We start from the raw sequence: 18,890 nt of genomic DNA, 5'->3' as shown, positions 1-18,890 counted from the left end.
TCATAAATACTGAAATTATAAAAGAATTATAAAACTTTTCAAAAAGCTTATACAAAATGGCAAGAATTTGCTTTTGTTTTTCAGAAAAGTCAGTGAAGAAAGGGTTGAAGCCCTCTTATCTCCTTGTTGCACTTTTTGTATGTGCTTCCGTCATTGAATATATGGTCTTGTGCTATTATTCAGTGATTCATTATTCATTTAACAGATACTACTGAGGATCACTATGTACAAGGCACTGCTCTAGGCACAGTGAGTACAGAAACATTCCTGGCCTCATTATCTTTTATGTTAGTGGGGAAAATGGACAATAAACAAGAATAAATGCATACAATACAGTATTTTAGAATGAGAGAAATGCTAAGAAAAGTAAAAACAGGTAAGGGGGCTCAGAAGTGGATGTGAGCATGTGGTGGAATTTCTATTTTAGATACAACAGCCAGTGATGGCTTCACTGAAATGACGTTTGAGCAAAGTCTGAAAGAAAGTGAAGTAAGAAGGGGACTCCTGCATGTATCCAGAAATTAAATTCACAGAAGGAAATGCAACAGCAAATAGCGGTGGTGATGTGGGAGGGGAATTATGAAATGCAGGGCCTGTAGACCTTTCTCACAATTTTTACTCTCATTGAGGTAAAATGCCATTGGAGAATTTTGAGCACAACAGCGGCATGATCTGACTTAAATTTTACCATGATAATGCTGCCTACTGTGTTGAAAATATTACTGTGAGGGACAGAGATGTATGTAGAGATCAGTTAGAATGTTATCACAATAACCCAGGTGAAAGATGATGGTGGCTTAAACTAGGTCATAGCAGTGGAAGTTTAGAGAAGTGATTGAATACTCTATATAATGTGAAGATACTGCCAACAGGATTTGCTGACACATTAGCTGTGCATTATAAATGAAAAAGAGAAACTAAGAATGACCCAAAGGTCTTTAACACAAACAACCAGAAGAATAGAGCAGATATTGAGATAGGGAAGACCACCTCAACAGGTGTTGAGAAGAATCCAGAAGGCTTCTATATAGAGGTAGGAATGCTAAGGAGGTAGGTAGAAATGAATTAGTAGTTCAGGGCTGGAGATGGAAACTTGGATGTCATAAGCATTCAGAAGGCACCAAAATTCCTTGAGCACACATTATTTTGCTTCAGTTGAGCACTGGGGATATAATGAGGAGTAAGTCAGTCATAAGCTGACCATTGGCTTATGTCTACTGGCAGAGTTTTCTCTGGTTGGGGGAGGAAGAGAAACTTGAAGATTGAAGCATGAGAAAGATTCAAAGCTACTGTTACTGGCTTGAAGAAGGAAGCAGCCATGTGTTGAGGAAACAGAGACCTTTGAACTAAACTCTAAGATCTGAATTTTGCCAAAAACTAGAAAGAGTTTGGAAGCTCATTTGTACCCCAGAACCTTCAGATGAGAACTCAGTCTGGCTCACACCTTGATATCAGGCTTGTGATATCGAACAGAGAACTAGCCACATCTTTTAAGAATCTGATCCACAGAACTGTGATCTAATAAATTGACTTTTATTTTAAGCCACTATGTTTGTGGCAGATTCATTATGCAGCAGTGAAAAAATTATTACAGCTCAGCTTGTCTTTGCTCTCCATGGATGGCTGGAGTGGTTAGATTTGGAGCTGGAAGGTCTACTTCCAAGATGGCTCACTTATGTGGCTTGCAAATTGGTACTGGGTACATGTGGAGTATGTGGAGTCTGTCTGATGGTGCTGAGGGGTGAAGGCATCAATTCATCTCTATGTGGTCCCCTACATAGTTTCTATAGCAAGTGACTAGGTTCCAAGAGCAATTGTCCCGAGAGAACAAGCAAAAAGTGACTGACAAGTGATTGATTTTATGACTTAACCTAGGAAATTACATAACATTATTTTCACCATATTCAATTGGTGGAGGCAGTCACAAAAGTCTGCTCAGGTTTAAGAAGGGACATAATCCTTACCTCTCAGTCAGAATGGTTTCAACATCTCATTGTAAGAAGCACACATGGGACAGGATATTTTGTGACAGCTATACTTGAAACAACTACGTGGTGATTTAATAACTCATTCCTACCTCAATACCCAACTTGTTGGTTAAAATGTTAACATTTGGAGGAAAAGTTGGAAGTGAAGAGAGTGCAAAATAAAGCATTATTACACCCCAGTAGTAGGTTTAGAATGCAAATGGGTTTGGTTATATAATATACATGCACATGAGTTCCGTAATGATAAAGGTCAAGAATACTTGCTATCTTTGACATTAACTTAAATTTCTAGATAACATCCAAGATGTTGAACATGGGAACTGAAAATTAATCTTATTTAGGTTTATTTTTTCCAGAAAGTGAATAAAATTCATTTATTCACATAATATAATGGCAAGTTAAATATTACAATAATAAAATTAGTCCTTAGCAGATCTAGACTGCATTAAAATATACAAATTATTTCTCTTCATATTCTACATTTTGATGATTAAAAATAATTGAATCTCATTACTGAGTGTACCAGACATAAGGGAAAAACACTTTAATTCATGGTAGCATGTGCAGTCATTACTGAAGTAAAAATTTTTAGTCAAACAATGTATAGATTTGGCAAAATAAAAATGACTTTCATTTTTGCATAATTTCATATGTCTAGAACTCCACAATATAAGAGTAGCTTTATACAAATGACAAAAACTAGGAAATGCATTTTTCACATTTTAATTACAATTCACATGTCTGTATCTCCTGCTGTGATGTTTTGTTAAAAAGAGATCTCATTTGTGAAACTGCCAGTGTAGAAACTGACAGATGGTAAGACCAGTTTCCAACCTGCTTAAGTACTGGTTTAATATGGTTTAGATTATTTTATTTGCATTGCCTATTTTTACTACATACCTAAGTAGTACATAGTACTATCACAGCTTTGTTTCGGTTCTTCTATTATTACTATTAGATCTATTTATAGGACTTATAGGTTTATTGTTATAGATTCAGCTTTTTATCAACACACGATTTTAAGAGATGATTTAACTGATTATTTTTCTAAAAAATGTATCAGGTTCTATTTCTTTTAATGAAATCCCAACAAACACATAGATGCCTGGGGATAATCATAACAAAACAATTCCAAAGTTCAAGAAAAAAATCACTTTGATAGATGTAACCCATAGAGACATCAACAAATGAACCAATTAATTGAGTTAAATATTTTTTTGTAATATTGCAATCAGAAAAAAAAAAAGTATTTGAATGTGAAAATTACCTCATGTGAAGGTGAGAGATCCTGAGGTTGTTTTCCGAAAGACCTCATTAATCACATCTGGATATAAAAATAAAAAGAAGGAAATTATATGAAAGGAAAAGTTTCTACTGGTAAATTTTCTTATAAAAATACCCTTGGTTTTATGTTGATAAACATTATTTTTAATACAGTTTACTTCCCTTAGAAAATAGAGGCATGAATTCAGAGAACATTAATGTTGATATCAGTTCTTTCCTCCTGCGACTGCAATTTTTTAAAAAGATTTTATTTATTTATGAGAGACACACACAGAGGGAGAGAGAGAGAGAGAGAGAGAGAGAGAGAGAGGCAGAGACACAGGCAGAGGGAGAAGCAGGCTCCATGCAGGGAGCCTGACGTGGGACTTGATCCCAGGTCTCTAGGAACACACCCCCGGCTGAAGGTGGCGCTGAACCGCTGAGCCACCGGGGCTGCCCCAACTTCAAAATTTTTCAGCTTTCTAAACTGGATAGTTTCCTGGAAACTCAGGATTACCTCAGCTGCTGGGCAAGTGATGCTTCTCTACACCCCTGCTTACCATCTCTCAGACCATTAAATGGGTTTAGAATTGTAAACCTGGGACATGGTAGCCCATATTACAAGGACACTGGCATACATTCACCTGAAGTCTTGCTATGACATTTGTCTGTGGGTTGGGTCCTTGGTGTCTGCATAGTTCCTAGATCAAAAAGCTCATTGCAGTGAGTATTGAGACACAGTCATTTGGACTTAGCTTTTGTCAAGGATTCTCTTCTGAAATCCTGGTCAGTTGACCTGGCTGGCCTTTTAGTGTTCTTCACAGAGCATGAACATGAACAGAACCCACTCTTCTGCTATCAGGCTGTATTTCCGCCACACACACACACACAAAAAGACAATTTACCAGGTATGTGTCGCACCATTACCAATTTCTGAAAGATAATTCTATCGACATACTTTTCTACCCTGCTCTACCTGGAGGCTGCCCCAATTAATGCCATATTAAAATCGAGTTTTCCCTGTGCTTTGTCAATCCTTCTGTCTTCTCACTTACACTTTCTCATCAGCGTTTGATCTTGAACCAAATGCAGGTTTCAGCCTCAATCTCTATTAAAGTCTTCTTGCTCTATGGTACTCATAATGCCACTTCCATGTTATAGCAGTGTCACAAAAGGATAATTTACCTTTTAGTAATATGAAAGAAATTCATAATGTTAATAACGAATTTACAATTAATTTTTAAAAAATTTCTCTTATCCAGACGCCTGGGTGGCTCAGCGGTTGAGCGTCTGCCTTTGTCCCGGGATCCGAGATCCAGTCCCACATTGGGCTTCCAGCATGGAGCCTGCTTCTTCCTCTGCCTGTGTCTCTGCCTCTCTCTCTCTCTCTGTGTGAATGAATAAATAAATACATGAATAAATACATGAATAAATAAAGACAATCTTAAAAAATTTTTTCTTTTACTCTATTAGGCTTTTTCTACGAGGAAAAGTGGCCTTTACCTAACTTTCTTTTCTTTCTTTCTTTCTTTCTTTCTTTCTTTCTTTCTTTCTTTCTTTCTTTCTTTCTTTTTTTTTTTTTGAAAGAGAACCTTTTATTACTTTTATGTACAGAAAATTCAACAGCGTCCACTTAGCCCAGCTTGGTGGCCAGTTCTTTAGCCTTTGCTTTTTCCAGCTTGGCGATGCGAGCCATTGACTTCGGACCCAGGACGTTGCCTCCCCAGTGGCGACTGATCTCATCATATCTGTCATTGTAATTGGTCCTGATTGCTTCTACCAGCTTAGCCAGAGCTCCCTTGTCTTCTGAGTTAACCTGTGTGAAGGCGACAGTGGTGCAGGTCTTCCTGTTGACCAGACGCCCCAGCCTGGCCTTCCCTTTGATAATGCAGTAGGGAACCCCTGTCTTACAGCACAGGGCAGGCAGGCAGACAACCAGCTCAATGGGATCCACATCATGGGCTATCACTACCAGCTGAGCCTTCTTGTTTTCCACCAAGGTGGTGACAGTGTTAACCCCAGCTGGAAGGACAGGCGGCCTCTTAATGGGGACATCCCCTTTGCCCGCAGCTTTCTTCTCAGCCCAGGCCAACAGCTTCTGCCTCTTCTCTTGCTTTGTCTCTGGTCTGTACGTATGGGCCAGCTTAAGCAGTTGCAGAGCTGTTTGGCGGTCCGAGGCCTGGGTGAACTGGCAGGAGGCACTTTGAGACCTTTATACAGAATGGCCCTCTGCCACTGCAGCTTGAGGTAGCGCGGCCACTTGACAAAGCAGGTGAGGTCCCTCTTGGGCTGGATGTCCTGTCCTGAGGAGAGGAGGGCAACACGGATTAGTGAGGCTCAACCTCCTCGCGGAGCTGCCGTTAGGGCCTCTCAAAGATGCCGGTGCATCAGCGATCTTGGTGTTTTCAAGCGTCATCACCATCTTTCCGATAGCAAATATTCCTTCACATCATCTGCATACCTAATTTATTTTCTTATAGTTCCTCTATATTGTTTGCAAATATATTTTTTAAAGATTTTATGTATTTATTCATAGAGACCGAGAGAGAGAGGCAGAGACACAGGCAAAGGGAGAAGCAGGCATCATACAGAGAGCCCGACGTGGGACTCGATCCGGGGTCTCCAGGATCACGCCCTGGGCTGCAGGCGGCGCTAAACCGCTGTGCCACCGGGGCTGCCCTGTTTGCAAATATTTTAAAGTTAATTCACTTTCTAAAACATCTTATACATTTCATTATATTAATAGCATTGTTAAGACACGTTATCTCCTGAGAGGCCTGGGTGGTTCAGTGGTTGGGTGTCTGCCTTTGGCTCAGGTTGTGATCCCCGTACTGGGATAGAGTCCTGCATTGGGCTCTCCTGGGGAGCCTACTTCTCTCTCTCTATGTCTTTGCTTTTCTCTTTGTGTCTCTTATGAATAAATAAATAAAATCTTTTTTTTTTTAAATAAAAATTATCTCCTTACCTTCCCTAGACACACTAATTTTACTTTTTAGGTACCACTACTGAAGAATTTCTAATTTGGCTCATCATTCATTGGGAATTCAGTGCACATAAGGGGCACATATGTAATTGGCAACCTAATTTTTCTGCTTTCATCAAATGGTGCAATGCCAAATCTTCATTGAACTTGCCAGTTAAAATGCACTTGGGAACCAAATAGCAGCAAGCATAAGAGATGAAAATGAACAAATTGGAAAGAGTCATTAACTTTCTGTTTTCCTATCAAAACAAAAATTGTATCATTCAAAGTGTAGCAAAGTGGGAAATTCTACTTGAAACATTAAATCGTCTTAAAAGAGAATAATTCATTTACTTCTGAAATGTTCATTAGATTTTATAAATGCAGTTTCTTGTACAGATTTTTTTCAACAAAAAATACAAAATAGTTAAAATGAATAGACTTTTCAGTGGTGTTTTAGTTTATATATTTTCATATCTTTTTAATGTGGTGTATATGAATTCTAGACTTTATATTGGAAGTAAAATTGTTAGAAAATTAAGTGAGAAATGTTGGATTATTTAATACCTTAATGAGTAAAAGCAATTGACAGATTGTCATGGTTCTCACTAATTATGAATGCAATTGAGAGTGTGAAAATTACAATCAGTTGTGGTTACCAAAAATGCCCTTGAAATATCTGGTCTAATGTATAATTTTGAAGTATGCACTATAGGGTCATTATTAAATTATCATTATTTATGACAATTAAATAGAGACCTGGGACCAAAAGCACCAAAAACTTGCCTAATATGATTGAGTGTTGTTCTTAAAGGGGGACACTACTTCTTCTTTTTTAATGTCTATTTGCAGCTTTTATAAAATCCACATATTTTCTGGCTAAGTGCAAAATTTTCAGATCAGGAATGTCTCTTCTACAGAATTTTCTTTTGCAGTGATAGTGGGATTCCTTTAGTAAGGACTTTGGAAAGAAAAGTGTCCTAGCATTTTTCATCTATAAGTCTAAGTATTTAAGATTTTTAAATCTTTGACTAATTCTAAAAAATAAATATTTTGTAATCCCTTCTTGCGCTGGGAAAAGTAGGCAGGAGATAGAAGGAAAATGCTACAGGATTGTTGATCAGCTTATTTCATAATTATCTAAAGAAACCATAAAGACTTTCAACTAAACCAGGCGTTCTGAATGGAAGTTGGTATGGACAGTAGAGTAGGTTGAGCTCCATTGCATGAATTAACCAGCATGTGACCTACCTACCCTCCCCAAGCTGACTTTCCTGGTCTGTAAAATTGAAGAAATTTTATTTTATTTTATCTTTTTAATATCTTTTTTCCTTTTATTTATTTATGATAGTCACACACACACACACACACACAGAGAGGCAGAGACATAGGCAGAGGGAGAAGCAGGCTCCATGCACCGGTAGCCCGACGTGGGATTTGAACCCCGGGTCCTCAGGATCGCGCCCTGGGCCAAAGGGAGGCGCTAAACCACTGCGCCATCCAGGGATCCCCGAAGAAATTTTAATAGCTTTTTTCACAGGGCATGAATACATTAAATCCCAACATCCTTTGTTAAATACATCTATTTTTCAATGCTTGATCAAAGGATAAAATGTACTGTATTTATATGTTATCGATGTACTGGTCCACTGGTCCCAACCTTGCTGCCTTTTCTTGATTACATGTTTAAGCCACTTTTAATGGACTTTGACAGTCTCTAAACTCCTTGTATGAGGCATGAAGGGACTAGGGGAAAGGAAAATCAGGGTGAAAATGGTAAAATGGAAAATACGTAATGGGCAAACATTTGACAACAAACCTGGGGATATAGTAATGGCCATGAACTATTAATAAGGAGAGACTGAGTTGTCAACCTTTCCACCACCTCTCTAGCCTCTGAAATATTTTTTAACTTTCTTTAGTCGCATTTCAGAAAAAAAAAGAATTTTCCATAACTGGCACTCCAAATCAGAATTGTATCCATGCCAAAATACACATCAACCACTAATCCTCACTAAAAAAATACACCTTGCTTTTACAGCCAATCTATTCATATTTCAGCAGTAAGATTGTGGCCAATTAGATTCCTAGAAACTGTTTCTCAACATAGTGGTCCATCAGATCACAAAGTGGGCAGCAGGCTAGCTAGAGAGATGATGTCAGGTGTACAAACAACACTGGAGATGAATTATCTATATAGAAATGGTCCTAGATGGGACACCTGGGTGGCTCAGCGGTTGAACACCTGCCTTCAGCCCAGGGTCTGATCCTGGAGTCCTGGGATCAAGTCCCACATTGGGCTCCCTGCATGTAGCCTGCTTCTCTGCCTATGTCTCTGCCTCTCTGTGTCTCTCATGAATAAACAAACAAACAAACAAAAATGATCCTGGATGGCACCAGAATGGGTTAAAAAATGTTTCCTACACACACCACACACACACCACACAGTTACATACACTCCATCTGCCTGATAGACATAAATATATTAGAGTGGAGATAAAGAAGAGGATGGATGGGAAAGACTTCAGGACCCAGTGCAAACCTGAAAGGAAATACAATGGCAGAGAGAATCAGGATAAATAAATCAGGGAAGCAACAGCACCATGCACCTGAAGTCTTCCCCATCTCTAAGTTGGAAAATTTTCTCCAGGGGCCATCAGTCAGATGATATCAAAATGGTAGCTGGTTCTGTTTGTAATCACCATGTGGTCGAGGAATTCAGGTGTAGGAACAGAAGTTCCACTCCAGGTCACAGTTCTAACGCTCCCATTATCCTACGGAAGAACCCACTGCCGCCGATGGCTCCTGGGAAGCGTGACTGGCTTAGAAGGCAGCCTTCTTTCCTTGCTGCCATGGAGCAAGGATGCTCCATGCTCCAATCCATGGAGGGAGGAGACCCGTCCATGCATGACTAGGTTGGGTGAGAAGGAGAAAGGGTGAAAGAACCTCACGATGAGAGGTGGAAGAGAAAGAAGGTAACACTGGTGGTTTGGAGAGAAAAAGACGCTGCATTTTCAGCATCCTTGAGGTCCCTTCGCATTGCTTTGGACTCCCCTTCCTGTGTTTCGGACTCTCGAAGCACTTGGACTGCACACACACACGCACAGCGCTGGGCTAAGGGGCCAGCCAAGTCCGCGCGGTCCGAAACGGCTTCCCCTAGCACGAAAACTCAGCCCCGGGCCAGCCGGGGTGTGCGCGCGCGGCGAGCGGCGGCCGCGGGGGGCTGGGCGCCGCCCTCGAAGCCCCCCTCCCCCTCCCCTCCCCGCCCCGCCCCGCCCCGCCCCGCGCGTAGCCCGCCCCCCTCCCTATAAAGGCCGAGCTCGCCGCCGCCCCCGCCGCAGTCGGGGAGCGCGGCCGCCGCCCGGGCCTCGGCGCTCCCCGCGCAGTCACACTCCGCGCACTCACACACTTGGAAGCGCCTCCCCACGTCCCTCCCCTGCCCTCCTCTGCTCTGCTCCGCTCTCTCTCTCTCACCACAAACAGTCGCCGACCGACTGCCAATCCGTGTCTGTCTCAACATGACTGCCTGGGAAGCGGTGGCTCGGGCAGAGCGGCGCTGCGGCCGCGGGCTGCGGCAGGAGGAGGATCATTAAAAAACGCAGCTCGGCTCTGCAACCGGGAGTGGAGAAGGAGCCCAACGGCCGAGAAGGGGAGGGAGGGCAGAGGAGGGGACCGGGAAAGACACCCCCGAGCCCCGAAGACATACATTTCTGAGTGCCCGGGAGAAGCCTTAACAAGCGGCGCGGAGCCCTTCAAGGTAGTGACGCCCCCGGTGCCCCCGGTGCCCCCGAGCCCCCAGCCGCGCCCCGGGGTTCGCGCGTTGCGTCGCCGCCGCCGCCGCCGCCGCCGCCGCCGCCGCGCTGGCGCCAGACCCGGGCGGACGCGGGCGACTGCCCGGCAGGTGACCGCGCCGCGCCCGGGCCGCCCCGGAGCAGCCCCCGCCCAGGCCCGGGGCGCGGGCGGCGGGCCCGGCTGGCGCGGCGCGGAGACCCGGCCTTGCAGGCAGGCGGGGGGGGGGGGGGGGCGCCGCCGGCCCGGACTCCCCGCGCGCTGCGTGGCCTCTTCCTCCGCGCGCCGGGGCGCTCGGCTCCGGGGCGCTCGGCTCCGGGTGGCCGCGGCCGCCGCTCCAGCGCGATGCAAGAGTTGGCGCAGGTTCCGGGCCGCTCCGCTCCGTCGCCGCCCGCGTCCCGCAGGTAGGGACCGCCCGGCCCGCGCTGGCGCCCGGGGCTGCGGGCGACGCCACGGAGGGGGGAGGGGGGAGGAGGGAGGAGGGAGGGGGCGGGGAGCCCGGGGCGCCCGGCGGAGCCGCAGTGCCCGAGCCGGGACCGCCTCTCGCCTCCGCCTGCTTCTCCTCGGGCGCCCCCTTCCTGGATCGGAGGCGAGACCCTCCCCAGCGGCGGCAGGAGCAGCAGCGACTTAGTGTGGACAAATCGCTTTGTGGTGGCGCGTCAGGGGCTCCAGGGAGGGGTGTGTGTGTGTGTGTGTGTGTGTGTGCACGCTCAGTCGTGCGTGTGGGCGCTCATGGCTAATCAGTGCTTTGGCTCACCTGGCAAGGTGATCAGCCTTGAGGTGAAACCCTTGGGCCAGTGTCCCAGGGACCGTACAGGCGGTGCCATCGAGGGGCAGGGTTGCGCGAGGGGGCGACGGAGGGATTTGTGAATGGTGCTTCTCTGCGCGTGGAGGCTGGGCTTGCTGATGTAAAGGAGGAGGTATCCAGAGTGAGAAGAAAGGCTATTTATGGCAAAGAGTTGTGAAATTTCTCGGGGTTTCCTTCAGTGTATTACCGAGCTTCTCTCCTTTTCGTCCTCCCTCTTTCTCTCTTCCTCTCTTCCCTCTCGCCTCATCTTTCTCAGAATTAGAAGCAATTCTGCACACACAGCCCCCCCCCCCACGCCGGCCCCCGCCCCCGTGGGACCTGGAACAGGCAACGAAGTCAGGAATCACTTGTCTTTTTACAGGTAGAAAAAAAAAATGTTTCTTAGGAGGCACGGATCTTGCCTTTAATGTGTTTATGTGTTTGGTCTCCACTTCTCTTCCCTCTTAAGGCCATCAATAGGACCCACAAGACACAAAGTACCTACTTGGTTTCAGCAGCCTTCATTCTTCACATCCTTACAGTTGAACACCTTCCCACTGAAATGGAACACATATCCCTAACCCCAAGGAAGGCTATTAAAAATAATACACACACACTTTACTGTAAAGCTGGTTTTATTAAAAGCCTTGAAGAGGAAAGAGAAGCGGACATCTAGGTGAGTGTACATGATAAGTACTGATTAAGAACGGTGAAGAAAAGAGCTGAAATACTATTTAATCTAGGCTGCAACACAATTTCTTTCGGTTTCTTTTTCTATTTGCTTTATAACAGGTACAAATTCCAAAGATGTAACTTGAAGCTTAGGGATGACTTGGGACAGTGTCTACCTGTAGCAAATTTATGTTTGTTCCTAGAAGTAGTAACCTGTGCTTTTATAGAACCTAGGTATGGGTTACCACTGAGAGAATAGGGCATTATCTTTATTATTTTAAATTGGAATGTCTCTAAGCGCCTGCCAAGCACAGCATTGTTAAAACATTGAAATTCCAACTGTCCCTTCATTAATTTCACGAAGAAGAAAGAGAAGTGAAGTGGTCAACCTATTGTCCGTCTTCATTTGATGTTAACTAAGAAGCTCTGTATTTTGACTATAACATGCCAACTGTTGGTAGTTGGTGTTTTCAGTGTGAAAGTAGCTTTCCTTAACAGTCTTGTTCGTTTTGAAGACCAGTAGAGTTAAGGATTTGTTATTTTGATTTTAGTTAGGTTCATACTGGTTTAAAATCCATTTTCCCCAGTGCCAGCTGTGTCAGTCAGTAGCGTGTGACTTTTTATATCAGGATTGTGAGTTCCAACCCCATGTTGGGTGTAGAGATTGCTTAAGAAAATAAAATAAATAAGATACACTTTCAACATTGATTCACATGCAGTTTTATATTTTACGTTAGGACTTAGACTGAGAGCTCCACTCTGAAGTTTGCTACCTTAACTTTCCTGAATCATTGGAATGTAGGTATAATGGGCAGTTTAAAAATGTACTTGATGAGTTGTATGACTGCAGTCATTAAGAAGTTGCATCTAAGAATATTTTGTTTTTTGACACTGTCAGAGAGTCGGTAACTGTTTATTTAAAATGTATCATTTATACTATGGTATATTAATTTACATCAGACTCACAAAGTAGAAAATGAAAAACTTACTATATTCTATAGTTACGCAACTGTTTATTGCATTTTATTACTTGACATAGTAGTCATAATAAAGGGCCTGTCATGTGCATCTACTATCTAGGTAGGCATAAGACTTCCTTGCTCCTGCTCTTCAGGAGCTTTCCCTCCAGTTGGGATGAATCTGATGCACGGTGGTTGAACAGGGTTAACAACCCGTCACAATAAGAGATTGCATGCCTAACAAGGAATGTAGGAATTCAGAGCATAACAATAACATTTCATTCTGATTTTTGTCTGAAAGGCTTCAGGGGTAGATAAGACTTGCTTGGTCTTGATCTTGAAGAATAAATAGGATTAATCACTTGTGGATGAAAATATGAGGTATAAGATGCAAGTCTCCTGGAATTATAGAAAATAATGAAAGATATAAGGGGAAATAAGTTTGTTTGAAATAGATTTAGATATTGCAAAGCAGTTGAACTTGTGTAAAGGGCAGGTTAAGTTGTTTTTTTTTTTTTTTGAGTTGGTTTTTAATGCACAACATTTTGTACACTCTATTTTTGAAATTGAGTTTCTGTACCTAAGAAGTCAAATCTTTGATTTCATATTACCTTTTAGTGAACAAAATGCTCGACATGTATTTGTAGAGAATACTTACTCTAAATATTTAAAATACCACATCACACAAAAGTGTTAAACTTGGTAACAAGATGGCAGATATAACCTGTTTATAGTGAGGGGTTTGAGGTAACATCCTAAAGCAACACTCCTTAGATTTGTTCTAAAGGAAAAAAGAAAGAGATATGTAAGAGAATATCTATCTATATTAATAGCCAGCACTCATTGAATGCTTAATATTTTATTCTGTGTATAAAATGTATAATCCATTAAATAACATTTTATGTAATATTTTTATTTTAAAGTTATTAGAATGCATTGCATTATTTTTCATGAATATGGAGCTAGGATGCAGGGTTCATGAGAAATAACTTAGAAATGTAGCAATTTTGTTTTTATTTTTTAAAATGTAGCAATTTTAAAGATTTTTTTTTTTACTATCTTTTGGGAAATAGATGGTATTAACAATAGGAGCATGTGCTGTCTCTAAGCATTCTGATCTCAGTTTTTTTTTCTTTGTGTGTGTATATATATATATGTATATATATATGTTTTTGTACAAACATAAAACTGTTTAAAATGAACTTCTTCATTTTAAGAACACAAGAGGAAACATCTGAATGTCTTTGAGCCTGTCTTTTCAGTGTGACATCCTAGAAGTATGTTATAGTGACAGTAAAGAAGTAGTACAAATATTAGATATGACTTTCAATAGATAACGAATAGAATTACTTTCAGATTAGGTGGATTAAAATATTTTTATATATATATTTGTTGACAGTGAATAGATAAGAATTATTACAAAAGCAAAAAGCCTATTAAATCACCAGTTTCATATTCATGTAGGAATGGGATGATTTCCAACATAATAACAGTACAAACCTGGCTATCTGTTAATTGGTCTCTTTTGAGTTTGGTTTTAGACTATATGTCACAGGTGTATCACTTTGATAATGTAATCACTCCTGTATGACTGACAGCTTCTGCATTATTTCCCTATTGGATAGTGACAAAATCTGTTTGCTTTATATTGAGGACATACACTTCTATCAGAAATATTATCTTCACTTTGCAAGAGTGTCAGTTAACAATAAAACATGAAGTCTGAGTGAGGGAAGCCGTTCGAAAAGATGGGGAAATTGATACAAAACACTCTAATGAGCCATTCTTCAATATGTAGCTTAAACTAAATATAATATAAAAATATAAAGCTGACCAATCTAAACTGCAGTTGATACACTACTGAGATACCATTACCAGTTCTTATTTTTAAGGGACTGTATTGCGTTTTAAGCTGTTTTCATGTGGTCTAAATAAAATGGCCAAAAAGGGAGGGAGGAAAGAAGGAAAGAAAGTTGATTGTGGTTGAGTGTTTACTAGTGTCTGTGGTATGATACTAAATTTTTTAAGAAAGATTTTGGCTTTGATCATTGACAGACACAGTTTGACCAAATGCCTAGCCCTCTACCTAGATTAGCTTAAAATATTATTTTTGGTTTTGCATATTTACAGTGCATTAAACACTTTCTTAAAATTTTACTTAAACTGATAAAAATTTTTGAACACTGTAACTGTGTTCTGATATCAATATCAAATTTAAAGTCCATTTATAAGGAAGCATTTTGTTAATAACTTATGGCAAATTCTTTTTTTTTTAAGGTTTTATTTAAATTCCTCTTAGTTAACATACAGCGTAATATTAGTTTCAGGTGTACAATATAGTGATACAGCACTTATAACTCCCAGTGCTCATTATAGTAAGTGCACAATGTATAATAGTTATTTTTTAAAAGTTATGTGCATATCTCATTTCCCAAAACTTTTCACTGAATAGTTTTGGGATCTATTGATTCTGACCTGAAATAGAACATTCAGAGTTGGAAAGCAGTGATTTTATAATTCTTTTTTTACATTTACTAGCTGGCATTCTTCTCTGAAGGAAAGCTTTCCTTCTCAGATCAGTATGGAGCATGAATTTTTTATTTTTTTTAATTCAGCATATTAGTATAAGTTAGATTTAAAAAATTATTTAAATTCAATTTAGTTAACATATTATTAGTTTCAGGGGTAGTAAATTTAGTGATTGATCAGTTGCATATAACAGTGCTCATTACATCAGGTAACCCTCCCTAATGCCCATCACCCAATTACTCCATGCCCCCATCCACCTCCCTTCCAGCAACCCTCAATTTGTTTCCTATAGTTAAGAGTCTCTTATGGTTTGCCTCCCTGTTTTTCTTATTTTTCGTTTCTGTTCCTATGGTCATCTGTTTTCTTAAATTACACGTATAAGTAAAATCATATTTGCATGATTTGTATTTGTCTTTCTCTGACTTCTTTTCCTTAGCATAATACCCTCTATTTCCACCCATGTCATTGCAAATGGCAAGATTTCATTCTTAATGGCTGAGTAATATTCTGTTGTGTATATATAAAACATCTTCTTTATTCATTTATCTGTTGATGGACATCTGGCTCTTTCCATATTTTGGCTGTTGTGGACATTGCAGCTATAAACATTGGGGTGCAGGTACCCCATTGGATGACTATTTTTTGTGTCCTATGGATAAATACCTAGTGGTGCAATTGCTGGGTCATAGGGCAGCTCTATTTTTAAATTCTTGAGGAACTCCACACTGTTTTCCAGAGTGGCCGCACTGGTTTGCATTCCCACTGACAGTGTAAGAGGGTTCCCCTTTCTCCATATCCTCATCTCATGGCATATTCTTAACTCAGACCAGTAGGTCTCAAAATGTGGTTCTCTGAACAGCAACATCTGTGAACTACTTAAAATGCTAATCCTACCACACACTGAATAAGGAACTCCAGGTTGGGGTCCTCTATGTGACCCTTTTGCACTCTCAAGTTTGAGAACTACTGACCTAGAGTGTTTTATAGTGAAACTTGAAGGCTGTATCTCCCACCTGTTTGGAGCTAATACTTTCTTCAGTTGTTAGAGATAACTACAGTTTAACTATTTAGATCTGGAAAGTATTATACTCTCCACCTCAGAAGATTTTCATCTTAACTGTATGTATGTATGTATGTATGTATGAGTGTATTTAAGAAAATAATTAAATGAGTTTCTAACTCCCATACATATATTTGCTGTTGATTGGGAAGCAATTTAAAAAGTGTAGAATTTAACTGGATCCTAAAGACCCCAGGCTAGGCCTTATTGGTAGTCATAAAAATATGCACAATGTACGAAGCTTGACCATTTTCTGTTTAGTCTTGTTGACTCTTTTTTTTTTTTAAGATTTTTTTTTATTCACAAGAGACACAGAGAGAGAGGCAGAGACATAGGCAGAGGGAGAAGCAGGCTCCATGCAGGGAGCCCGATGTGGGACTCGACCCCAGAACTCCAGGATCATGCCCTGAGTCAAAGGTAGACACTCAACCGCTGAGCCATCCAGGCGTCCCATAGTGTTGTTGACTCTTCTGTGATATTTTTGGACTGGGAATGTAATAATCATTTTTTTCTGTAAGATGACAGCTGCACAACAATAGCATCACATGTGTGGAATGTTCTCAAAGTCTTAGTGCTAAAATAAATTTTAGACCACATCGCTACATCTTTCAGGATTCAAGATAATGTGTTTATATCCTGTAACTCTTTTAGTATCCCCTTTCCTTCTCTCTCCCTCCCTTCCTGACTCTCTCTTTCTGTCATCCCATTTCTCTATTTCAGTTATGGGCTCAATCATCCCTTCCCTAAGGAAATGTTTCTTGGCCTCCTTTGCTACATCAATTGGCCCATTATATATTGTTTTAGTTCTGTATTCCCCTACCTTCTTGTACTTATTGAAATGTTAATTTAATTTTATGTGTATTTATGTGATGGGTCCAATATTATATCATCAGGGATTAATGTACAATAGGTGCCCAATAAATATTAGTTGAGTAAACTGTATGCCATCATCCTAAAAATGTTTTATGTTTTTCCAAAGAAAGATACTAAGAAAATTTTAAAACACAGGGAGTCTTAGGACATATGTAAATATAGATGCTACTTTTTTTTTCTATTTTGCAAATGATGAGATAGATTTCATTAACAACAACAATGGCTCTAATGTGTCTTACATGATAGGCACTCTATATGTATTATGTCATGTATTTCTTCTAACATTATAAAGTTGTTTTTACATGTTTTAGAGATGAGGAAGCTGTGGTTATGTTCTATGGTCTGCCAAACTATCTAAACCAATTTTTTTAAATTACATTGATGCAGAAATGATGAAACCAGTAGATAGAGAATGTGAAGGAGTGTATCTCCTCATTATTCCTGATTTAACTTGGGGCTCAGTACTATCTGTGCATTGCCTATGCTGTTGCTACCGTCTTCAGTGATGCCATTGTTGCTTTTTGGGTGATTGAACCAGTGATGGAGCTCTTACAAGGCTGAAACTCCCTTCTTCTTATTGTACTTTTCAATACCATTATTATGAACCCTTATTCTCTTATAGGGACCACCCCTATCTGGTCAGAATCTCCCAATTAATAAAAATTTAAGATATAAACAAGTATAATGTGAAGACTGAGTGCCTTTATACAGAGAATGTCCAAACATTAGATATACTCTATATTTGGAGATAACAGCTTATCTTTTGAAAAGGTTGACACAGCTTTGGGTACTTTGCTCAGATGAGGAAATATGATTACATGGTAGTAGCAACTCAATTTCTTTTGCCTTTTAATCTTCATATTATTTAATTGTGAGTTTAATCAATTATCAAATGTAGCAAAGGAAATATTTAAAGGCTGATTCTGTAGAAGTCAGTGAACAATTAAAGAGTTGAATTTAGTTATTCTGAAAGTTTCTTACTATTCTGACTGTACAAACTTACACAAATCAGACAATAACATGAATAAATATAGATGCCCACCAACAAGATGAAAAAAATCAGTAGTTTAACTGAGTTTTTTACTTACAGCCTATTTTGTAGCTTTTGACAAAACTTTCTGTCACTGGAATAATTTAATCATTAACTGGCACTTCATTCATGCCCTTTATTCAAGACTTATCCTATGTAGGAGGAAGATTGACTAGTTTCTCACTCAACCCTTTGGAATTTAGCATTAACCACCCTTGATGTAGAGCTCTAATATAATATTTATAGTAATGTTTCTTTCTTGTAACTGAAACTGAGTTCTCACCTAATATTTTTCTGTGCATCTTGATAATTGCCCACTTGTCACCATTTCACCTAACATTTGAGCAAGGACTTTTTTTTTTTTTTTTTTGCTAGAGCCTGCTTTATTTCTTTATAGATAAGGATCCTGTGTCTAAAAACACTTCATTTCCTGAGTCCTTTTATGTGCTAACAGACTATCCCCAAAATATGCTTTTCTGGGTCTTTAATTATCACCAGCTCTTAGAAATATGCTTCATTTCCAGTACTCACTTTTGGACCTCCATGATGCCAACTACTTATGGCATATTGCCATGCTCCCAGATACTCAGGCTGGTTGGACTTCTTGGAAGTATATACAGCTGGGTCTCTATAGCACTTCCCAGCGCTTATAGTACAAGTCTATTACCAAGTTCTGATCATCACCAGACTACCTTATTTTGCTACTCGTAATCTTCTTTACCGAGCTGTGTCACGTGATAGAGCTACCTCATTCATCATCATTGACAAAAAAACATTTTGTAAATGCTTATGTGTAAGTCAGTCTATTTCAAAAAGAATACATCTCCTGGGGTTCCTAAAGCTCCTGGATAGCTTGATCCATAAAAAAAGAAATACACATTCTTCCATGTTTTGTTTGATATGTGTATACAAAGATGTGATATGTGTATACAAAGATGTGTAGAATGTGCATATGCATTCTTTAGAGTTTCTGTTTTT

General features: G+C 40.3%; 2 protein-coding genes, 1 long non-coding RNA gene and 1 other non-coding gene across 10 annotated transcripts in view; 1 reads left to right on the top strand and 3 right to left on the bottom strand.

Moving 5' to 3' along the window:
- LOC112919641 (uncharacterized) overlaps positions 1 to 8,968 on the bottom strand; it is a 28,682-nt gene extending 19,714 nt beyond the window's left edge. For 2 of the 3 annotated variants that reach the window (XR_003234934.2, XR_012001047.1), the window contains exons 1-2: positions 4,307 to 4,394; positions 3,256 to 3,312 (exon numbers count right to left, since the gene is read on the bottom strand). This is a non-coding gene — a long non-coding RNA (uncharacterized lncRNA). Of the gene's footprint in view, positions 1 to 3,255; positions 3,313 to 4,306; positions 4,395 to 8,915 lie in introns of those variants that run through there. The other variant, XR_012001046.1, reaches the window with a different exon arrangement.
- On the bottom strand, positions 4,784 to 8,838 carry LOC112919557 (large ribosomal subunit protein eL8-like). The gene is given in 3 exon segments (XM_072755132.1): positions 4,784 to 5,444; positions 5,447 to 5,587; positions 8,823 to 8,838. Coding segments are annotated over 3 exon segments (717 nt in total). The 3' UTR covers positions 4,784 to 4,884.
- Positions 5,635 to 5,709, bottom strand: LOC112919778 (small nucleolar RNA SNORD24). Its single transcript, XR_003234971.1, has one exon. It is a non-coding gene; the product is annotated as a small nucleolar RNA SNORD24 (small nucleolar RNA).
- Positions 8,969 to 9,547: 579 nt separating the features above from the next.
- Positions 9,548 to 18,890, top strand: part of CCSER1 (coiled-coil serine rich protein 1) — a 1,368,919-nt gene continuing 1,359,576 nt past the window's right edge. For 3 of the 5 annotated variants that reach the window (XM_072755652.1, XM_072755654.1, XM_072755655.1), the window contains exon 1: positions 9,548 to 9,970. The gene's annotated coding sequence lies outside the window, so the exon portion shown is untranslated. Of the gene's footprint in view, positions 9,971 to 10,244; positions 10,407 to 18,890 lie in introns of those variants that run through there. The other 2 variants (XM_072755653.1, XM_072755656.1) reach the window with 2 other exon arrangements.

Source organism: Vulpes vulpes, chromosome 4, assembly GCF_048418805.1.
Source record: "Vulpes vulpes isolate BD-2025 chromosome 4, VulVul3, whole genome shotgun sequence".
Lineage (NCBI taxonomy): Eukaryota > Metazoa > Chordata > Mammalia > Carnivora > Canidae > Vulpes > Vulpes vulpes.
The sequence above is the reverse complement of the archived record's forward strand: the minus strand, read 5'-3'. Positions and strand labels throughout refer to the sequence as shown.